At 44.0% G+C, this 19655-nt stretch overlaps 1 protein-coding gene across 1 annotated transcript in view; it reads right to left on the reverse strand.

Annotated features, from left to right (window-relative positions):
- Positions 1–930: 930 nt before the first annotated feature.
- Positions 931–19655, reverse strand: part of LEXM (lymphocyte expansion molecule) — a 28873-nt gene continuing 10148 nt past the window's right edge. Inside the window, exons 7-10 of the mRNA XM_043876371.1 lie at positions 19063–19224; positions 17899–18024; positions 15452–15585; positions 931–1045 (exon numbers count right to left, since the gene is read on the reverse strand). Of these exons, the coding sequence (XP_043732306.1) occupies positions 979–1045; positions 15452–15585; positions 17899–18024; positions 19063–19224 (489 nt within the window). The 3' untranslated portion in view covers positions 931–978. The remainder of the gene's footprint in view (positions 1046–15451; positions 15586–17898; positions 18025–19062; positions 19225–19655) is intronic.

Consider the following 19655-nt stretch of genomic DNA (forward strand, 5'->3'; position numbering starts at 1 on the left):
TAGTGTACAGAAATTGTTGATTTGAGTATATTGATCTTATTTCCCAAAACACTGCTGACTTATTAAACCTAGTATGAACCTATCACACTACCAGCCTTTTCGAGGATTAAACAGGATTTTTTTTCAGTAGACCTGTGAGTAACAACAGCTTTACTTCTTCCAAAACAGTCATTTTGACATGAGTGAGGAAGTAACTGCTTTTCTATAAAGCACCCGTGCTCCTACGGGTATCTGAAGTATTTTTATCATTATGTGGGTTTTGTGACTGAAGCCATGAGCCTGTCTCCTTTTCCCTAAGAACAGCACACTCCTGCCATTCCACACAATCTCTCTCTGTTTGAAAACAGTGAGGGCAGAAGCTCAGGATACTGTGACCAACTTGTGCAGACCTACCACTGGGCGAGATTGGCATACCCATGAGGTCTGACTTGAGGGGTGTATCTGATTGTTCCCAATGGCTGCACGTTGCCAGGAGGTCAGCAACTTCCTCATGGCATTTGGCCCTGCCAAGCTTCCAGAAGCATCCTGGGATGGAGATGGAGTATTCCCCGGAGAGGGCATACAGCCGCTTTAGGACATATGCTACACTCTCCCAACTCCCTTTGGATTTTACTGAACAGGGAGTCAAGCATTTTGGCTTTAGAATAGGAAGGGTTCCAAGAGGGTCAACCACATCCCACCCCTTTAGTCCATCTGCTGTCTGGCTCCCATGTTCATGTCACTGGCCGATTTGAATTCTCAGGATAATTGATCTCTGGTATCAAAAGATATCTGGCCTTGCTGTCCCAGAAAAACCATGACCTTCTGGTAGGTGTCTCCAGCAAAAGTGATCCCACCACACCTCTCCCCCCTCTCCCAGGCATTCCCATGTGTCCTTTCTCCAAGGCCCCCCCATTCCCACTCCTACCCTCCCACCCCTAGATTTGTCTTCAGGTTTCAGGTCCTCCGGTCACTGCAGGTTGTCCTTCATGGGCGGCTTTAAGGATCTGAATTATGATCCACAGTTGGCACACACTTCCCCTTAGTAAAAGGTGTGATTCTTTCCCTTTAAAAAGACACAGAGAAAGAGAAAATGAAACTGGTCCCTTGGAAGGATGTGAGCCCCCCCATCCATGGAGAGGCACCCTCAGGGGAGAAACAGGTACCTATTGGTTGTACTTCCCAGGGGAATCTACACTGGGTGAGGGGCCAAAACTGATGACCTCTAGAGTCTTCCCAACAAAACAGCCTAGTTCTAAGGACAGCCCTCTGCCATGCACCTAGTTTGGCTCATCAGACCCTCCAAACTGGTTTGTAAGAACTTCAAACACAAAATCCTAGTGCCTAAAAGATCATTCCAATAAGGGCAGTGAGGGTCAGAAAAATGACAGAATTTGCCTAAGGTTACCCTGATGCCCAGAATTCCAGCCCAGAGCCCCTGACCACAGTCTAGCATTCCTTCCATTGCTCGGATTCTTTCCTAAGAGTGGAACACGTGAAGACTATCTGGTTCACTCTCGTAACCATCTGGAAGAAGGCATTTCATAAGAACTCCTTGCTTTGTGTGTCTAACAGTGTCTGCCGACCATTATGGCATACACGTGTGTTTGCTCGTTGTCTGTCTTCCCCACCAAGACGTAAACTTGATGAAGGCAAGACTTCGATTTCTTTATTAATATTTCTTCTGTATTGTATTGCCTACACTGTTTCAGGTGTGTCCACAAATATCTGTCAAAAGAAGGAAGGCGGGAGGGAGGGCTCAGAGGGTCAAAGAAGCCTTTACACCCATCTGGTGGGTCTCCATGCCTTCTGCTTTTCACTCCTCCCCAGCCTACTGCCCCTGGCCTGTTCAGAGCCTCAGCTCTCACCTGACACTAAGCCTCCTTGTCTCCGTCCAGCCCCATCTTGCTCCTCCACCCACAATGCCACAGAGTACCTCTTTAAGACACAAGAGCTACTTCCTGTTAAGCCCCTTTTGAATGTCCAAAAGAAAATATTTGCAAAACACATACCTGATAAAGGATGTATGCCTAGAATATATAAAGGACTTTCAAAACTTAATAGAACAAAATAAGCAACCATTTTTTAAAATGTGTAAGAGATATGGATGAAGTACATGAAAAGATGGCCAACATCTTGTCATTAAAGAAATGCAAATTCAAGCCACAAGGAAATACCCCTATTAGGTTGTCTGGAAAATAGAAAGGCCTTATAATACCAAATGTAGGACAATTAGATCCTAAATATATTTTTGGTGAAAATACAAACTCGTATAACCATTTCAGAAAATAGTCTGGCAGCTTTTTATTAAGTTTTAGATATATTTACCAAGTGAGCTAGATAGTCTACACCAGATATTCATCAAAGAAGAATGAAAGTACATGTCTATATGAAGACCTATATGGGACTGCTTGTAGAACTTTATCCAAAATTGCCCAAACTGAGAACAACCCAAATGCCCCTCTCCTTGAAAGTGTATAAGCTGTGGTACATCCATTCAATGGACCATAAGTCAGCATTAGAAAGGAACAAACTGCTGATACAAGCAACAACATGGATGAATCTCAAGAACAATGCAAAATGAAAGATACAAAATTCTATATACAGCATGATTCCATTTATATGACATTCTGGAAAAGGCAGAACTATAGTGTTGGTAATCACATCAGTAGTTGCTCAGAGTTGGGAAAGGCACAAGGAAACTTTTGAGGGTGATGGTAATAGTCTATATCTCGCTTATTTTGATATGACTATATGCATTTGTCAAAACTCACAGAACAGGAAAAAACTTATACAGCTATATACCTAAAAAGGATGAATTTTACTGGCTGTAGGTCGTACTATTATAAATCTTTTACAGAAGTCCTTCTGTGGCTTCTCACAGGTCAAATAAAGTCAGAGCAGCTTAGCTTCAGAATCAAGGCCTTTAAGAACTGACCTAGCCAACCCCACCTGCCTTATTCTCTGCGATTGCCCTTTACACACTGCATACATCATCCAAAATGAACTGTCTAGTGTTTTCCAGACATGCCCTGAGATTTTTTGCTTCCTTTCCTTTGCTCATGCACTTCCCTCCACTCTAATTTTTTTCCTCCTCCCTGAAAGAAGTGAACCCTCGTGCAAAGAACATACCTAGGAGCCCTGGGGAAAGGGGACTCTGCACTGAACTTCCTGAGTCCCCTGTCCAAACTTCCAAATCTCCCACCAAAACAGCATGCACAGAGGCCTAGGAGGTGAAAGGGAGTGACCGGGTATGGACAGGTGGGATGAGGAAGAGAATGTGGATCATGGTGAAGGCTATTTGTTGCCTTAGCCTTCCTAGGCCCAAAGGGTCCTCCCTCCTGGTCTCATCCTCCAGAAGCCTGTAGGCTTAACAGACTTCCCCTACTGCCTGGATGTAGAAAAATCCTGGGCCCTCCTGCCTCCTCCTCCTCCTCATGCTGCCCTATAACTCTAGAGAAGGGGTTGAGTGTCCTCCCCCAGAAAGCTGGGAGCCTCTCTGGAACAGAACTGCTGTCTGGCTGATTTTATTCTGCAATGTCCTAGTAGCCAGGATACACCTGGCATTTAGTAAGTGCTCGATTAACTTTTGAAGACTGCATACACGAATGCTATTGCCCAGCAGCAACTTTAGGAAATCCCATTCTCTCTCTCTGAATTTCAGTGGTCCCAATCGAAAAATATTGAGAGTAATTCCTACCTTTTAAAGTTACTGAATGGACTTCCCTGGTCCAGTGATTAAGAATCTGCCTTGCAATGCAGGGGACATGGGTTTTATCCCTGGCCGGGGACCTAAGATCCCACATGCCAAGGAGGAACTAAGCCCAAGCACCACAGCTACAGAGTCCGTGCACAATGAAAGAATCCACATGACTGAACAAAAGATCATCATGCTGCAACTAAGACCTGATACAGACACAGAAGTAATGAAAAAGTATTTAAAGCTACTGTGTACAGTAAATGCATATAAAATCACCTTGAATATTATAAACTCCAGTAATATAAGAATTTATTATTATTATTATTATTATTATTATAAAAATGGATTTTTATGATTTCAATTTCAGATTCCTGGACAAGGAATGGGACTTCAGTTTGAACTGTTAAAAAGTCAGTGTGCCTACTCAGGTAATTAGGAGGGTGTATTGATGTCTGCCATTCTCTTCAAATTTTATCAAACTGTAAGATAATTATGGGGAGGAACATGCAAATTTGGCCCTGGAGTGCAAAACAAAACAGGTCAAAGACTAACGGAGTTTTGCCAAGAGAACACACTGGTAATAACAAACACCCTCTTCCAACAACGCAAGAGGTGACTCTACACATGGACATCACCAGATGGTCAATACTGAAATCATATTGATTATATTCTTTGCAGCCAAAGAAGGAGAAGCTCTATACAGTCAGCAAAAACAAAACTGGGAGCTGACTGTGACTCAGCTCATGAACTCCTTATTGACAAATTCAGACTTAAATTGAAGAAAGAAAGGAAAACCACTAAACCATTCAGGTATGACCTAAATCAAACCCCTTACAATTATATAATGGAAGTGACAAATAGATTCAAGGGATTAGATATGATAGACAGAGTGCCTGAAGAACTATGGACGGAGGTTCGTGACATTGTACAGGAGGCAGTCATCAAGACCATCCCCAAGAAAAAGAAATGCAAAAAGGCAAAATGGTTGTCTGACAAGGGCTTACAAATAGCTGAGAAAAAAAGAGAAGCTAAAGGCAAAGGAGAAAAGGAAGATATACCCATATGAATGCAGAGTTCCAAAGAATAGCAAGGAGAAATGAGAAAGCCTTCCTCAGTGATCAGTGCAAAGAAATAGAGGAAGATAACAGAATGGGCAAGACTAGAAATCTCTTGAAGAAAATTAGAGATACCAAGGGAACATTTTATGTAAAGATGAGCACAATAAAGGACAGAAATGGTATGGACCTAACAGGATGAAAAGATATTAAGAAGAGGTGGCAAGAATACACAGAAGAACTATACAAAAAAGATCTTCATGACCCAGATAACCATGATGGTGTGATCACTCACCTTGAGCCAGACATCCTGAAGTGCGAAGTCAAGTGGGCCTTAGGAAGCATCACTACAAACAAAGCTAGTGGAGGTGATGGAATTCCAGTTGAGCTATTTCCAATCCTAAAAGATGATGCTGTGAAAGTGCTGCACTCAAAATGCCAGCAAATTTGGAAACTCAGCAGTGCCCACGGGACTGGAAAAGGTCAGTTTTCATTCCAATCCCAAAGAAAGGCAATGCCAAAGAATGTTCAAACTTCTGCACAATTGCACTCATCCCACACACTAGCAAAGCGATGCTCAAAATTCTCCAAGCCAAGCTTCAACAGTATGTGAACCGTGAACTTTCAGATGTTCAAGCTGGATTTAGAAAAGGCAGAGGAACCAGAGACCAAGTTGGCAACATCTGTTGGATCATCGGAAAAGCAAGAGAGTTATAGAAAAACATCTATTTCTGCTTTACTGACTACACCAAAGCCTTTGACTGTGTGGATTACAACAAACTTTCGAAAATTCTTCAAGAGATGGGAATACCAGACCACCTTACCTGCCTCTTGAGAAATCTGTATGCAGGTCAGGAAGCAACAGTTAGAACTGGACACAGAACAACAGATTGGTTCCAAATCGGACAAGGAGTATGTCAAGGCTGTATATTGTCACCCTGCTTATTTAACTTATATGCAAAGTACATCATGTGAAATGCTGGGCTGGATGAAGCACAAGCTGGAATCGAGATTGCTGGGAGAAGTATCAATGACCTCAGATATGCAGATGACACCACCCTTATGGCAGAAAGCTAAGAAGAACTAAAGAGCCTCTTGATGAAAGTAAAAGAGGAGAGTGAAAAAGTTGGCTTAAAGCTCAACATTCAGAAAACTAATATCATGGCATCCGGTCCCATCACTTCATGGCAAATAGATGGGGAAACAATGGAAACAGTGACAGACTTTTTTTTTGGGGCTCCAAAATCACAGCAGATGGTGAGTGCAGCCATGAAATTAAAAGACACTTGCTCCCCGGAAGAAAAGCTATGATCGACCTAGACAGCATATTAAAAAGCAGAGACATTACTTTACCAACAAAGGTCAGTCTAGTCAAAGCTATGGTTTTTCCAGCGGTCATGTATGGATATGAGAGTTGGACTGTGAAGAAAGCTGAGTGTCGAAAAATTGATGCTTTTGAACTGTGGTGTTGGAGAATACTCTTGAGAGTCCCTTGGACTGCAAGAAGATCCAACCAGTCCATCCTTGAATATTCACTGGAAGGACTGATGTTGAAGCTGAAACTCCAATACTTTGTCCACCTGATGCAAAGAACTGACTCCTTGGAAAAGACCCTGATGCTGGGAAAGATTGAAGGCAGGAGAAGGGAACAACAGAGGATGAGATGGATGGCATTACCAACTCAATGGGCATGAGTTTGAGTAAACTCCGGGAGTTGGTGATGGACAGGGAGACCTGGCATGCTGCAGACAGATCGACTGAACTGAACTGAAGATAATTAGAGATGGGTAGCAGGATGATAGATAATAGACAGGTGATTAATAGATGGGTAGATAGAAAGATATGTCAGAAACCAAGAAGAGTGAAACATTAATGACTAGAATCTAAGTGATGCATGTACAGGGGTACACTGTAAAATCCTTTCTATTTTGGTATATGTTTAAAAGTTTTCATAATAGAACATCAACTGAAAAACTTAGGAAAAATAAGCTTCTGATAGATTGAACTGTATGTTTCCCTGCATACAGTCATCCAGACTCTGAACTATTTCATCAGTTAATACACTGACTTGTCCTTTAACAAATATGCATTGAGCTCCTTCTATGCATGCCAGCTAGACACTGGAGATGGAGAATAGAGAAGTTCTGTTTAGTAGGGACCACAGGAATATGAATAAATAATTAAAATATGATGGGAAAATGCTCTGATCTGGGAAGGCTCGAGAGGCTGAAAATAAAGAGATGTCATCTGGAAAAATCAGGGAAGGCTTCATATTTAAGTGAAGTTGTAGAAGATTTTCCAGACAGAAACTAAGAGAAGAGTGTTTCAAGAACAGATTACAGTGTGGTGAAAGCACAGGGTGGTACACAGCGTGGCTTGGTTGGAGTGCAAAGTGGGCACATCTATACAGCCAGAGGGTGGCCAGATGGAGTAAGGGGATGAGGTTGTAAATGCCAGGAAGGTGACTGGGGGTGGGGGGGAACTTGGTCCATTGGTTGGCCAACCACATTTTAGAAGCACCTATGGTGTGCACAGGTCTAAAAAAAAGAAACACAAAAGGCTGCCTTTCCCACACAGGAGTCAAATCCCAGGCTGCCTAGCTGGAAGCCCAGAACCTGCGGTTTGGCAGGAAGAAGCAGGTGAGGCTTGGGAGTGACAGGTGAGAAAGACTGGCTGTCACTCCACATTCCAGAAGGAGATTTTACAACTCTTTCATACATATACACCCTCCCTTGCCTGGACTGAAGACAGCAAACTGTTCAAGGCCATGTTGTGTTCCTACCCAGTCTTAAGTCGCTCAGTTGTGTCCAACTCTTTGTGACCCTGTGGATTACAGCTTGCCAGGCTCCCCTGTCCATGGGATTCTCTAGCAAGGATACTGGAGTGGGTTGCCACACCCATGGCCTCTCGAAACCTGCCAAGGAGGAAAGGCTGAAGTTCAGGGTCTGACTCAGAGCCCTGGTCCCCACCCTGCCTGCTATTTGGCTGCGGGCCTCTGAGCCATTTCCATCACCTCTACCCCTCTGCACCTCATTTTCTCCCTATATGGGAAGATAGGAGGAGGGCATGGGGGTGTTAAGAGTTGTACCTGACTGCAGCAACTGAGCACGCATGCACACACACGCAGAGACAGCCCTGACAATCCCCACAGTCTGTGGACTCTGCACTTTTCCACCCGCACACACTGGATTGTGGTCACCACGCTGGAGCCAAAGGCAGGGATTAACAATAGCACATCAACACGGAGGAGTTGTGAGGGTCCAATGAGAAAGCCTGCATCCTTCCAGATCCCATTTGTTCTCTTTAATTCTTTACTTCTGCCTTAGTTTTAAATTTACTCTGATTTTTTTAAACTTCTAGAATCAAATGATTGCTTCTGTTGGTTTCAATCTTTCTTATTTAATATTAAAAGCAATTAAAACTATGAATTCTAAAACTATGAATTTTGACAATATTATATAGGTTTTGATACAGAGATTTCATTGCAATTAACTTCTAAATGAATTGTAATGTCAAACTAGATTTTCTCTTAGATTCAAGAGCTTTGAAGAAGAATTCTTACTATTTTCCAAGTACTGGGTTTTCAGTGTTATCCTTTTATTGTTAAGTCTTGATTTATTGTACTCTGTTTAGAAAGAGTAACCTAAAATTTTCTATGTAGGGTATTTTTAATTTAGATATTTTTAATGAGATCTTCTTAGAAGATCAACTTTTATAAATGTTCCATGAGCATCTGAAAATAATGTGGAGTAAAACATACCTATTCAAATCCTCCAAATAAATATTTATGTCCTTATCTGTCAAACTCTCAGACAGGTCTATTAAGAATTCCCATTATGATTGTGGAGGTTTGTCACTGGTATTTTGGGTGTGTGAAGGTTCATGGTGTTTATAACTGCTTTGTGGATTTTATTATTTATCTTGATAAAATATTCATCTTTGTCCCATTTAGTATTTTGCCTTAAATTCTATTTTGCTTGGTATTTGTATCACCACTTTTTCTTTTTGCTGTTTGAGAAGGAGAATTTCCTCCATCCTGGTAAATCACAGCTAGATATATTCTTATATTTCGTGTCATCTTCTCCGTTCTTGAGCTCTTATGCTAATTCATTTTTCACTTGGTTGGAGTATATCCCCAGTAATATTTTCAGAAAAGATATATTTGGTATACATCCCAAATCCCTGTGCATCTCTATTTGTACATGAATGATAGTTTGGCTACATACAGAATTCTATAGTCTCAAGTCTTTTTCACATTGTATAAACAGTGTTTTCTATCATTCATGTTTCAGAGGAGAGGCCCAAAATATGTCTGATTGCCTTTTATTGAGGTTGTAGGTTGTCTTCTTAGGTCTCATATTTGTAAGATTTTTATGTTACCTTTGAAACTCAGAAATTTCACTACATTTTTAGTGGATTGAATGCATATACTAACCCCCATCCCTCCTGAAATCTCACTAAAACAGGCGTAAAGGAATACAAATTTGAAATCATATACCCACAAGGACAAAAAGGATAGAAGCAGCAGTAAGAATATTTTGGAAGTTGAAAAGCAGATGGAAGAACAGTAACTAAGTTAGCATACTCAAGAAAGCTAAATCCCAAGGCAGCAGAAGTTAAAGCTAAGAGTTCCCTCACTCCAAATATCCAGGTACTGTCAGAGCCAGGTACCTCTGGTAGTGGGAGTGAAGGCAGAACCAAACCAGGGCTACTGATTGAAACTCGGTGTAATATCAGCTTCCCGCTCCACTCTCTGCAGCCAGAGGAGTGCTCTTAATAAATGAAGACTGCAAAATTGATTCTCTGGAGACAGAGAAGTTTTCTGTACAGGATGACACCAGGCGGAGTCGATGTTATGAGTATCCTATTTATTAATAAAACAGGGAATCAAATGGGAGTTCGGTCACTAAATATTGAGATCTCTAGGTTCTTCTCCTCCACATAAAGCTCTGGCACCCAGGTTTACATCTCGCAGAACTTTCTCTGGCCAAAGCCAAGAGGAAAACATCTAACATCACTGACATTGAAATTTCCCCAGTGAAAATACCCAGCTTGGTCATGTTATGGTTAAACCCATGAACAACAAGTGCTCCGGGGGAGAACAAAAAGTGCCTCAGAGTCTTCAGCAGGGTTTCCAGCTGGACATGAGTGCACAGTTAAAGATTACCAGAGGGGCTTCCCTGGTCCAGTGATTAAGAATCCACCTTGCAATGCAGTGGATGCCGGTTCAATCTCTGGTTCTGAAAGATTCCACACGACTTGAGGCAACTAAGCCTGTGTGCCATGACTACTGAGCCCACACTCTAGAGCCCCTGAGCCACAACTGCTGAAGTCTGCGCACCCTAGAGCCCGTGCTCTGTAACAAGAGAAGCCACTGCAATGAGAATACTGCTCTGCAACTGAAGACTAGACCCCACTCTCCGCAACTAGAGAAAGTGCATGTGCAGCAATGAAGACCCAGTGCAGCCAATACATAAATAAATTAGAAAAGTGATTACCAGATATTTGAGAACATTTTTTCATATGGGAGACTGAGGCCAAAACAAACACATGGGGAAGAGAGAGAGAGACAATGACAGGAAAACTTGTCTTAATAATATCTTCAAAAGATGAGAAAGCATTGTATCCATGAAATAAAAGCATGCTGTTACTAAAAGGAACACTCAGAAGACAAACATAACTCTTAGAAATTCAAATATGAACTCAGAAATGAAAACCTCAGTGAATGAATGAGAGAATATTTCTCGTCACCTGAAAACAGCTCAGTCGTATCCAGGGCAGAACCAAGCACAAACTAGGCCTTTCAAATGAACCAATAAATGAAAGAGAAAGAAATCCTTATTCCCAATTTATGACCTACCTTCTGTGCCTCATGGCACAGTCCTCCATACCCAAGAGCCCAACTGAGTCAGGACTTCATGAACAATGAACTTGAGCCCCAGGGAGAATGATATACCAGTCTGACCATCAGACTCCCACAGGCATCTGGCTGGTTAGCTTCCATTCAGTAACATTCATAAGCCTTAATTATACCTGGCCATATCCTATAGGGTATAAAGTATTCCCCTTTTACAGATGAAAAAACTGAGGTCTAAAAGACAAGGGTGACTCTTGGCTGGAGATGGGTCTAAAAGGAGAACCCATAATTTGTGTGGTCAGCCTCAAGAGTTCCTGTCCTTTTTTTTGTTTTTTGTTTTTTATTCTAATGATAAAAGTCATGTTTATTTGGAAAAAGTCAAACATTTCATAAATAAAACAAGGCAGAATGCCAAAGACCCTCCAGGTTTAACTGTGGTCAACAGTTTGGGGCCTAGTCCTCCATAGTGTCATCTATGCATATGGCAGTGCATTTAAAAAAAAATAAGGTGAAATTCCTCTCTTTCCTTTATACATTTAATATGTCACTATAATTGAATGTTAAACAATAACCACAAAAAGGAATTGGTGTTATATCAAGCTAGTCAGAATCTCCAAGGTATAAAAAAATGCTTTGCTTGGAGTGGGGGAGAATTTTCTATTATAGTACAATCATTATATCATAAAATTAACCACATTTAGTGCACTCACAATGTTAGGATTTCTTAAAGTCTAATAAACAAAGCATTTCTAAATAAAGGAGCCATTACTTTTAAAGACACTACTTTAAAAACATGCTGGTTTTTGTAAGTTCTCACTTTGGCAATGCATCTTTAATGGGATTGTTATTCTCCTATTTTTTAATATTCACATGTACTTACTCTTTCAAACAAAGTTTATAATAGATGTATTCAATTCACCCTACCAATCCCCTTACAATTTGATAAAAATGGCACTAAATGTGTACATCAATAGGAAGAACTACTATTTTTCCAATATCATCTTCCCATCCATGAACATGGTATTCTCTCCAGTTATTCAGGCCCTTTTTTTTTTTTAAACATCTTTTAGTAAAGGTTTATGGTTTTTTTCATTTGAGCCTTAAATATACTTTATTAAGTTTATCCCAGTGTACCTTATTGTTTGTGTGCCTAATAGGAATGGAATCGTGTTCTTTTTCTCAATTAAGTTTTCTATTTGTTGTGGTATCAGAGGAAACTATTTATACACATTACTGCACTAGCTTTCTTGGTGTTACAGTTTTAAAATGAACTCTCTCGGATTTCTTTAGGTAAATACACATATCATTATAAATTGTGATGACTGTGCTTTTCTTTACTAATATTTTTATTCCTTGTCTTACTATGTTTGCTAGAACCTCCAGAACAATGTTGACTAATCCCAGTGATATAAGCATCTCTGTTTTGTTGTTGACTTCATGAGAAATCTTTAGTATTTTACTCTCACATTTAATGTTTTTGACCTCCTTTTTCAAAGCTCCCACCCTCCCTCAGGATTCAAATATCTCCCTATTTCTCTACAGTCTGTATCAAATCTCTGTCTTAGTAGAAGCTTTTCCATGGGTCTTTGACAACAGAGGGTGGTTTAAGCCGTTCTAGTTTCTTTTCCTGGATCATGTGCATTTCCAGCCTCTGTAAAAAACTTAACCCTTGTATTAACAAGACAGAATTCTGTAAAGGCACAGCAGAAGCTAAGGGCAAGGGAAGGCAGCACTTACAATATACCTACAGAATGTCATCCATAGGGCAGAGCACATTTACATGCATGATCTCCTTTAATACTTGAAGCAGACTCTACAAGGTAGTTATTTTGTTTACTCTCACTTTTCAGATGAAAGCCTGTCTCCAAGTAACATGTCCCATGCCACACAGCTAAGTAGTAGACATATAATTCTAAGCCAGATTACAAGGGAAATCCTATAACTCTCACAGGCCTGGACGTTGGGTGTTTTAACAGTGGCAAAGGGAAAAATTTATACCAGAAGGGAGGCAGATGTGCAGGGGGAGAAAACTGAGGGTCCAGTGGGAGTGGGCCATCCTCCTCTCCTCTAGAGCCCTTTGCTGAGCAAACAGTATGTAGGATGGGGCTTTGCTGACAGGTGGCAGGGGAGGGGTGACCTTGCCAGAATCAGAGCATTGCCCTCTTCCCAGCTCGCCATCCCCCAAACCCTTACATGGGCACTGGTGTGTGGAAAGGGCCCTGATCTAGGAGGAAAGGACTGGAGTCTAGCCCCAGTTCCATCACCATCAGCTGTGTGACCTTGGGCAAGGTGCTGCACTCTGGGTTCTGGTTGAACACCTGTAGAAGAAGGCTAGCCACCTTGTTTAGAAAGGGCAAGAACACACTTTTGCACACAAAAGTGGTCCGCGTGGGCATTCAGTTAAACAAGGAAGATGAATCCATGCATTTACCTCTATTCCTTCCTGCAATTCACTGAATGAACTATAAAGGAATTGTTTTAAAATAGACGAACAAGAAAGTGAGAAGAGGTATCAGGACAAGGGTGTTTACACATTTCAAGGAAATGCAAAGTGCAGGGAATCATCGGCAGAGCTGAGAGGGCCTAAGAGCAAGCTGCCTGTAGCAGGGGAGCCAATGAGAAGCTTGCCAGCTCCTGCCAGAAACCCCAGAGAGGCCCGGAAATTACAGCCACCAGTATCTCAAAACGCAGGCACAAAACTGCTGAAAACAAGAGGAAAGTCAGACCCTCTGCACCACACACACTTCACCCACCCAGCAGGAGGCCGGAGGGTTAGTACTGAGAGAGAGTCAGGGTGGCAGTGGGGAAGCTCAGTGGATGGTGGGCAGACAGGCACTATAATAAGAACAGAGGGAGTAGGTGAAGTCCATATACTGACTTAGACTCCTCAACCCTCCTTCCCCTAAACACCAGCAATCACATTCACCACCATCCCTACCCCCCAGGATATAGGATTCTTATCTAGAGAAGCTGAAAGGTGCCACTGAAAATGCCTAGAAATACAGATTTTAAGGTCTCCCAATGAAATGACCAGATCCCCATCTTCACTCCCAGTGAAGCCCTACCCAGACCTATAGCATTTCTTAGTGCTTTCTTCTCAAATATGAACAAGTGAAAGAAAAAAGGGGAACTGGGAAGAAGTGGAGACAATGCAGGGAGCAAAAAGAAAAGGGAAGAAGACTGTCTTTGTCATCCTTAGATGAAAGAACACCCTGCCTACAGAACCAGGGGCTAGTAGAAGATAAAAATGCAATCTACACTGTAAAAGAACCCTTGAAAACTTAAAAAGATGAAATTCAAATTTTTAAAAGGCAGTAGCAGGGTCTGAAATGTTAAAAAAAAAAAAAAAGGTAGAACAAAAAAGACAGAAATAAGAAACAAGGAAAAAAAGAAGAATAGAGCATTAAGCCAGAATGTCTACCATTTATCTAAAAAAGAGAGGAGAGAACACAGAAGACAGGAAATCACCAAAGAAAAAAACACAAAAAATTTTCCCAGAATAGAAGGTCCTAAGTTTCCAGAAGGAAGGAATGCATCAAGGACCCAAAGCAATGGATAAAAATAAACTCACACTAGACCCATCATCTAAGACTTCCCTGGTGGCTCAAAAGGTAAAGAATCTGCCTGCAATGCAGGAGTCCTGGGTTCAGTCCCTGGGTTGGGAAGGTCCTCCGGAGAAGGGAATGACTATCCTCTCCAGTATTCTTGCCTAGAGAATTCCATGGATAGAGGAGCCTGGTGGGCTACAGTCTATGGGATCACAAAGAGTTGGACACGACTGAATAACTGGCACTTTCACACTTTTTTCAGACCTGTTATCATGAAATTTCAGTACACAAGGGACAGAGGGACAGAAAGAAGATCCTACAGACTTCCAGATAGGAAGGTGCAGCTTGCCTACAAAGGACAGGAAAACCAAGATGGCATCAAAATTCTTAACAACCATGCCTGAAGGTCAAAGGCAATGGAGCGAAGCCTTCAAGATTCTCAGGAAAAATTATTTTCCAACTAAAATATTATTTCCAACCAAACTACTGATCAGCTGTGCAGGGAGGAAAAAGAATCCTTTTCAGGCATGCAGTCTATCAACAATGTCACCTCCCATTATCCTTTCTAAGGAAGCCATAAAAGCATGGGTGTCAATCAAGAAGGAAGACATAGGTCCACTTTGATTAAAGACACATATATATCTATACACAAAAGCTGGTTTCCCCTGAGAGATCTGGTCCCACAGAATATGGTCTTCATGCCCTCACCAGAATTTCCAGCAATGGAATTTCCAATTCTAAAGTTCACATTTATTCACCTTTTAACATTTCTCAAATTGAGATTATATGCCAACTGATGGCATGGGTTCTTAGGTCAGTAAAACATGGAGGCCGCTAACATTCACAGAGAGTTTTACAGTTAGCCATGGTATTCCATGCATATTTTCTCTTAGGTTTCCCAACTTCCTGAGATGAGTTTTACCAACCCTGTTTTCAGCACCAAGAAATAGATGCCCCATGGTGAGGCACTCAAGGCAATCCCAGACTGTGTGGGTTGTGGGTGAGGGAGCCAGTGTCCATCGAGTTCCTTTTCTCCTTACCACCAGCTATGGACAGAGTATCTCACAGTCCTCCACTCATTTGACAGCTGAGGGAAATGAGGCTCATAGAGGTTGATTGAGGCGCCCTACCTCCCACAGCCAGTACACATCAGAGCCGGGATCTGAACTCTTTCCATTGCCACAGCTGTTTGGCTGGCCCTAGGGACGGCAGCTGTGTTCCCATGGGAACCAAGCATGCGAACACCCCCACCCAGCCCAGAGTAAGCCCCTCCACGCCCTGGCCCCTCTGCTGGAGCTCCAGCGACACTCACTGCATGATCCTCTCCCGGACTGGGTCCGAGGGGTAGCGCTTGGATCCACCCATGAACAGGGACCGGTATCGCTGCCGGTGGTCCTTTGTCTCCAACAGCTGGGTGTTGAGGTAGCGACCCACCCCTACGGGGTTCTGCACCAGAGAGAGGAGGCAGGACGTTAGCAAGCTGGATGCCTGGCCTGGAGACTCGATCTCCGGTCTCCCCGTCATCTCCCTATTCCATCTGTTACAGGTTGAATTATGTTCCCCAAAGAGATAGGTGGAGTCCTAACCCCCCAGGACCTCAGAGTGTGAGCTTATCTAGAAATAGCTACAGGTGTTACCAGTTAAGATGAGCTCAGACTGGAGTAGGGAGGGTCCTTCCTCCAGTGTGACCAGTGTCCTCATAAGCAGAGACACACAGTGGGGAGATGGCCATTCAACATGGAGGCGGGGGCTGCAGTGAGGTATTTACAAGCCAAGCAGTTCCAAGAATCACCAGCCACCACCAGCAGCTAAAGAGAGGGCAGGAAGGATCTCCCCTACAGGTTTCAGAGGAAATGTGGTTCTGTCGATACCTGGATTTCAGACTTCTGGCTCCCAGAACTGTGAGAGGGTAAATTTCTGTTGTTTCAAGCCATGTGGTTTGTGATACTTTGTTATGGCAGCTTTGCTACGTTATGTAGGAAGTTAATAGCCCATCCCACCCAGAAACCTGGGTTGTAGGTATAAGAAGCCCTCATGGAGAGGTTCAGAGGGGAGACGTCGCCTGTCCATTGTGACTAGTGAGAGTAGGAGGAAGGCAGGACAGGAACCCGCCATCTGTACAGAATCTGTCCCAAGGTCAGACTGGGTCTCCAAGTGAAGACCCTCTCCCTTGTAGGAGGTGCAGGCTTGACTGGCCGGACCTCACAAGAACAGAATAGAGCAGGGGGTACGGGTACATGGGGGGCCAAGGTATCACTGGGAGATGAAAAGGTGGAGTGGAAGGGAGAGTTGGGGTCTGGGGATGCAAGATGGGGCAGGGGGAGCTTAGTGGGAAGGCAGATTCCAAGCAAGATGTTCCCAGGGAAACCTGGAGAAATACACAGCTTAAAAATACACAGCTGCAGAGAGCAAAGGGGCAGGGCAGGGTGCCAGCCAAGGCGAAGCAGCAACCATGTCAGTTTTAGGAAGCTGTTCTGGGCCAGAGAAGCCCTGGGTGGTTGTTTTTTTTTTCTAAAACCATAGGCTTTTCCTTGTCTTAAACTGTAATAATGCATCTGATTTTGGTTTCCTGGGGAGCTATATTTCTGTCCATCACCTGTGTACTGGCCCCTGTGTTTCCCACTCTGGCCCACTCCTCACTCCCACTCCCCTAGTCTTTCTGGAGTTTGTGACACTAATCTGAAATGGACTGTGTTCTCTTGAGAGCACATGAGATTGTTAAATTCCCGCTAGACATTTTTCTAACATGGCTCTAAGGTTCTTGTTGCTGTTTGTGATAAGTGATAGGCAATTTATTGGAAACATATGAATACATTTATATTCAGAGGAAATTATAGTTTGCACTATTAAAAGATCTTGACTGATTCAAAAAAAAAATACACAGCTATTTGAAATCAGGCAAAACTAACCTGTGCTAATGGAAGTCAGGACAGGAACCACCTGAGGGGGACAGAGGTTGAGAGGGTGGCCCTGGGGTGCTGAAAACGTTCTTCAACCCCCCGGGGGGGGGCGTCACACAATGAGTCCATTTTGTGACATGTCATGGAGCTACCCACTTAGGACTTGTGCTCATTTCTTTATGGTTATCAGACTGCAGTAAAAGGTGGGCTTGAACACTGAAGGGCAGGAATGAGAAACAGAATACCCAATGCCATCTAGCAAATGAAGAAGGCAGGCACACGAACTCAAGAGCTTAGCTGTCTTACAAGAATACCAACAAACCGAAGATGACATCTTACATGCGGGGATGGCTTCCACTGGTGGGGAGGGGAGAAGGGTCAGAAGGGTCCTTGCTTAACCAGAGACGAGAAATGGGCCAACTCCCTCAGGTATCCCTGAGGTCCCAAGACAATCACAAAGAGAATGGAAGGAGCACTCCCCTGGAAAATAAGAGTGTGATGGTTCTGGGTGATGTCCATCAGCACAGTGGTTCTCAAACTGGTCCCTGGAACAAGCATTATCAGCATGGCCTGAGAACTCATTAGAAAGGCATGTTCCCAGGCCCCGCTCCAGGCTTACTGAATCAGAAGCTCTGGTGTGCGGCCCAGCCATCTGTGTTTTAGGAAGCCCTCCAGGTGATGCTGATGCCCACCCAAGTTTGAAAAACCACTGCCTTAGAGCAATGAGACAGCGGGGGTAGGTGTCAGTCCCTGGTGGGAAAAGCAGGTGAGATCCACTCCCGCGGAGCATCAGTTTCCAGGGCTGCCTAGAGAGGGTTCCCTGCCCCTTACCGTGTGTCCCCCACAAAGACCCACTCACCCAGTTTCCCAGGATCAGCTGGTAGGCCTTCATGCCTGACCGCTTGGAGGACAGCAGGAAGGGAGGCTGGTTGGTGTGTTTGCACTCCTTCTCTGGAGGAAGCCACATACCAGGACCAGATGTAGCCTAGGAGTGAGGAATGAAGGCCAGAAGCTGGAAAGGGCTAGTGGTGGTCAGCCTGGGGCCAGGGCAGGTGACCTCACCTACCTGGCAGCCCTGGGCCTGGAGCCAAGAATACTGAGAGGCACCCAGCTACCCCCAACTCACCGGAGCCCATCCTCTAGGGGTGAAGGGGCCCTGAGGTGCCCTCATGACCCCTGCTAACCGCTCTGTCCCCGCCCATCAGCCTGACACCTCTTTCCAGGTTCCCGGGGGTTGGGGTGGGGGCCCTCCAGGTCTGGCAGGGTCCAGAGAGGTGTTCCAGAGCCCAGCCTGGGGAGCAGAAGCCACTCAGACTTTGGAGCTAGTTGAGCTGGGCTCCACTCCCGGCTCCTTTTCCCCTTTGCTGAGAGCCTGGGCAAATCCCTTCTGATCTCTGAGCCTCGGTTTCCTTTCATGAAATGCAAAAAACAATCCCTTCCTGAAGGAGGCTGAAAGGTGCCTGGCCCAGAGCAGGTATTCAGGAAGTGCTGGTACCCTTGATCATTCCTCTACACGCCCTCACCTTCCCAAGCCCTCAGCGACCTATGTGGGGCAGACCATGCTTGGGGGAGGACTAAAGTCCAGAAGCTACTCAGATCACTGGCTGCTGAGCCCTCAGAGAGGAACCCACCACTCCTCTGAATGGAACAGGTGTGTGCCTCTTACACTCAGCCCACCTCCAGTCTTCCCCTCGTCCTCTCTGCAGGGGAGAGAGGGGCAGAAATGCCCACTGAGCACTTCCCAGGTGCCAGGCTCCATGCTAGAGACTCTAGTACTAACCTCATTGAATTCTCACAGCCACCTGGTCACACTCACGGGACAAGTGTGTAAACCAAGGCTCAGAGAGTGAGAGAGACTGACCCACTGAGACCAGTGAGTGCCAGACCAGGATTGGGAACTAGGTGAGTCTGGTACCCAAATCTGGGCTTTCCCCGAAATAGCCACCTCCATCCCACCCTGCCTCTGCATAGGGGATCCCCTTCCAAGAAAAGAGGGAAGGAAGGCCACAGAGGGGACACTGACTAGTTTTCGGGGGCACTGGCTAAGGGTGGCCCAATAGATTCTTTCTGTAGGGGTTTTCAGATTGCGAGGAACTTTTGAAAAAACTCCACGCTTCTTATTGTGATGCAGGTTAAGTTCCTCCACGAAGCTCTGGAAATTTGTCAGTTCCCTGGGTCTTTTTTTCTGAGAAACAGAGGGGGATAAAAGAGATCTGTTATGCCAAGAAAAGCAAGGTCTGTGTTTCCAGACCCTCCCCACAGAGCCAAGCAGGGGGTCCCCCAGTGGCAGGGCAGAGGTGTGGGGGTCTCTAACAGCCCCTCCTATGTGCTACACCCTGCAGCCCAGCTTGCCTTCATCTACTTCTTCTTCCACTTGTTTCGTGGACATTTCCTGACATTTATTCTAAGTAGGAGTGATAGTCCAAATACATAAAAACCAGTGTGATGGGGGAACACTCAGGATTCTTAGGGCAATGAAACTACTCTGTATGACACTATAATGGTGGATACATGTTATTATACATTTGTCTGAACCCATAGAACATGCAACACCAAAAGTGAACCCTAATATAAACTATGGACTTCGGGTGATAATGTGTCCATGTAGATTCATTG

The sequence above is a fragment of the Cervus elaphus genome, chromosome 20, assembly GCF_910594005.1.
Source record: "Cervus elaphus chromosome 20, mCerEla1.1, whole genome shotgun sequence".
In the NCBI taxonomy this organism is placed as follows: Eukaryota; Metazoa; Chordata; class Mammalia; order Artiodactyla; family Cervidae; genus Cervus; species Cervus elaphus.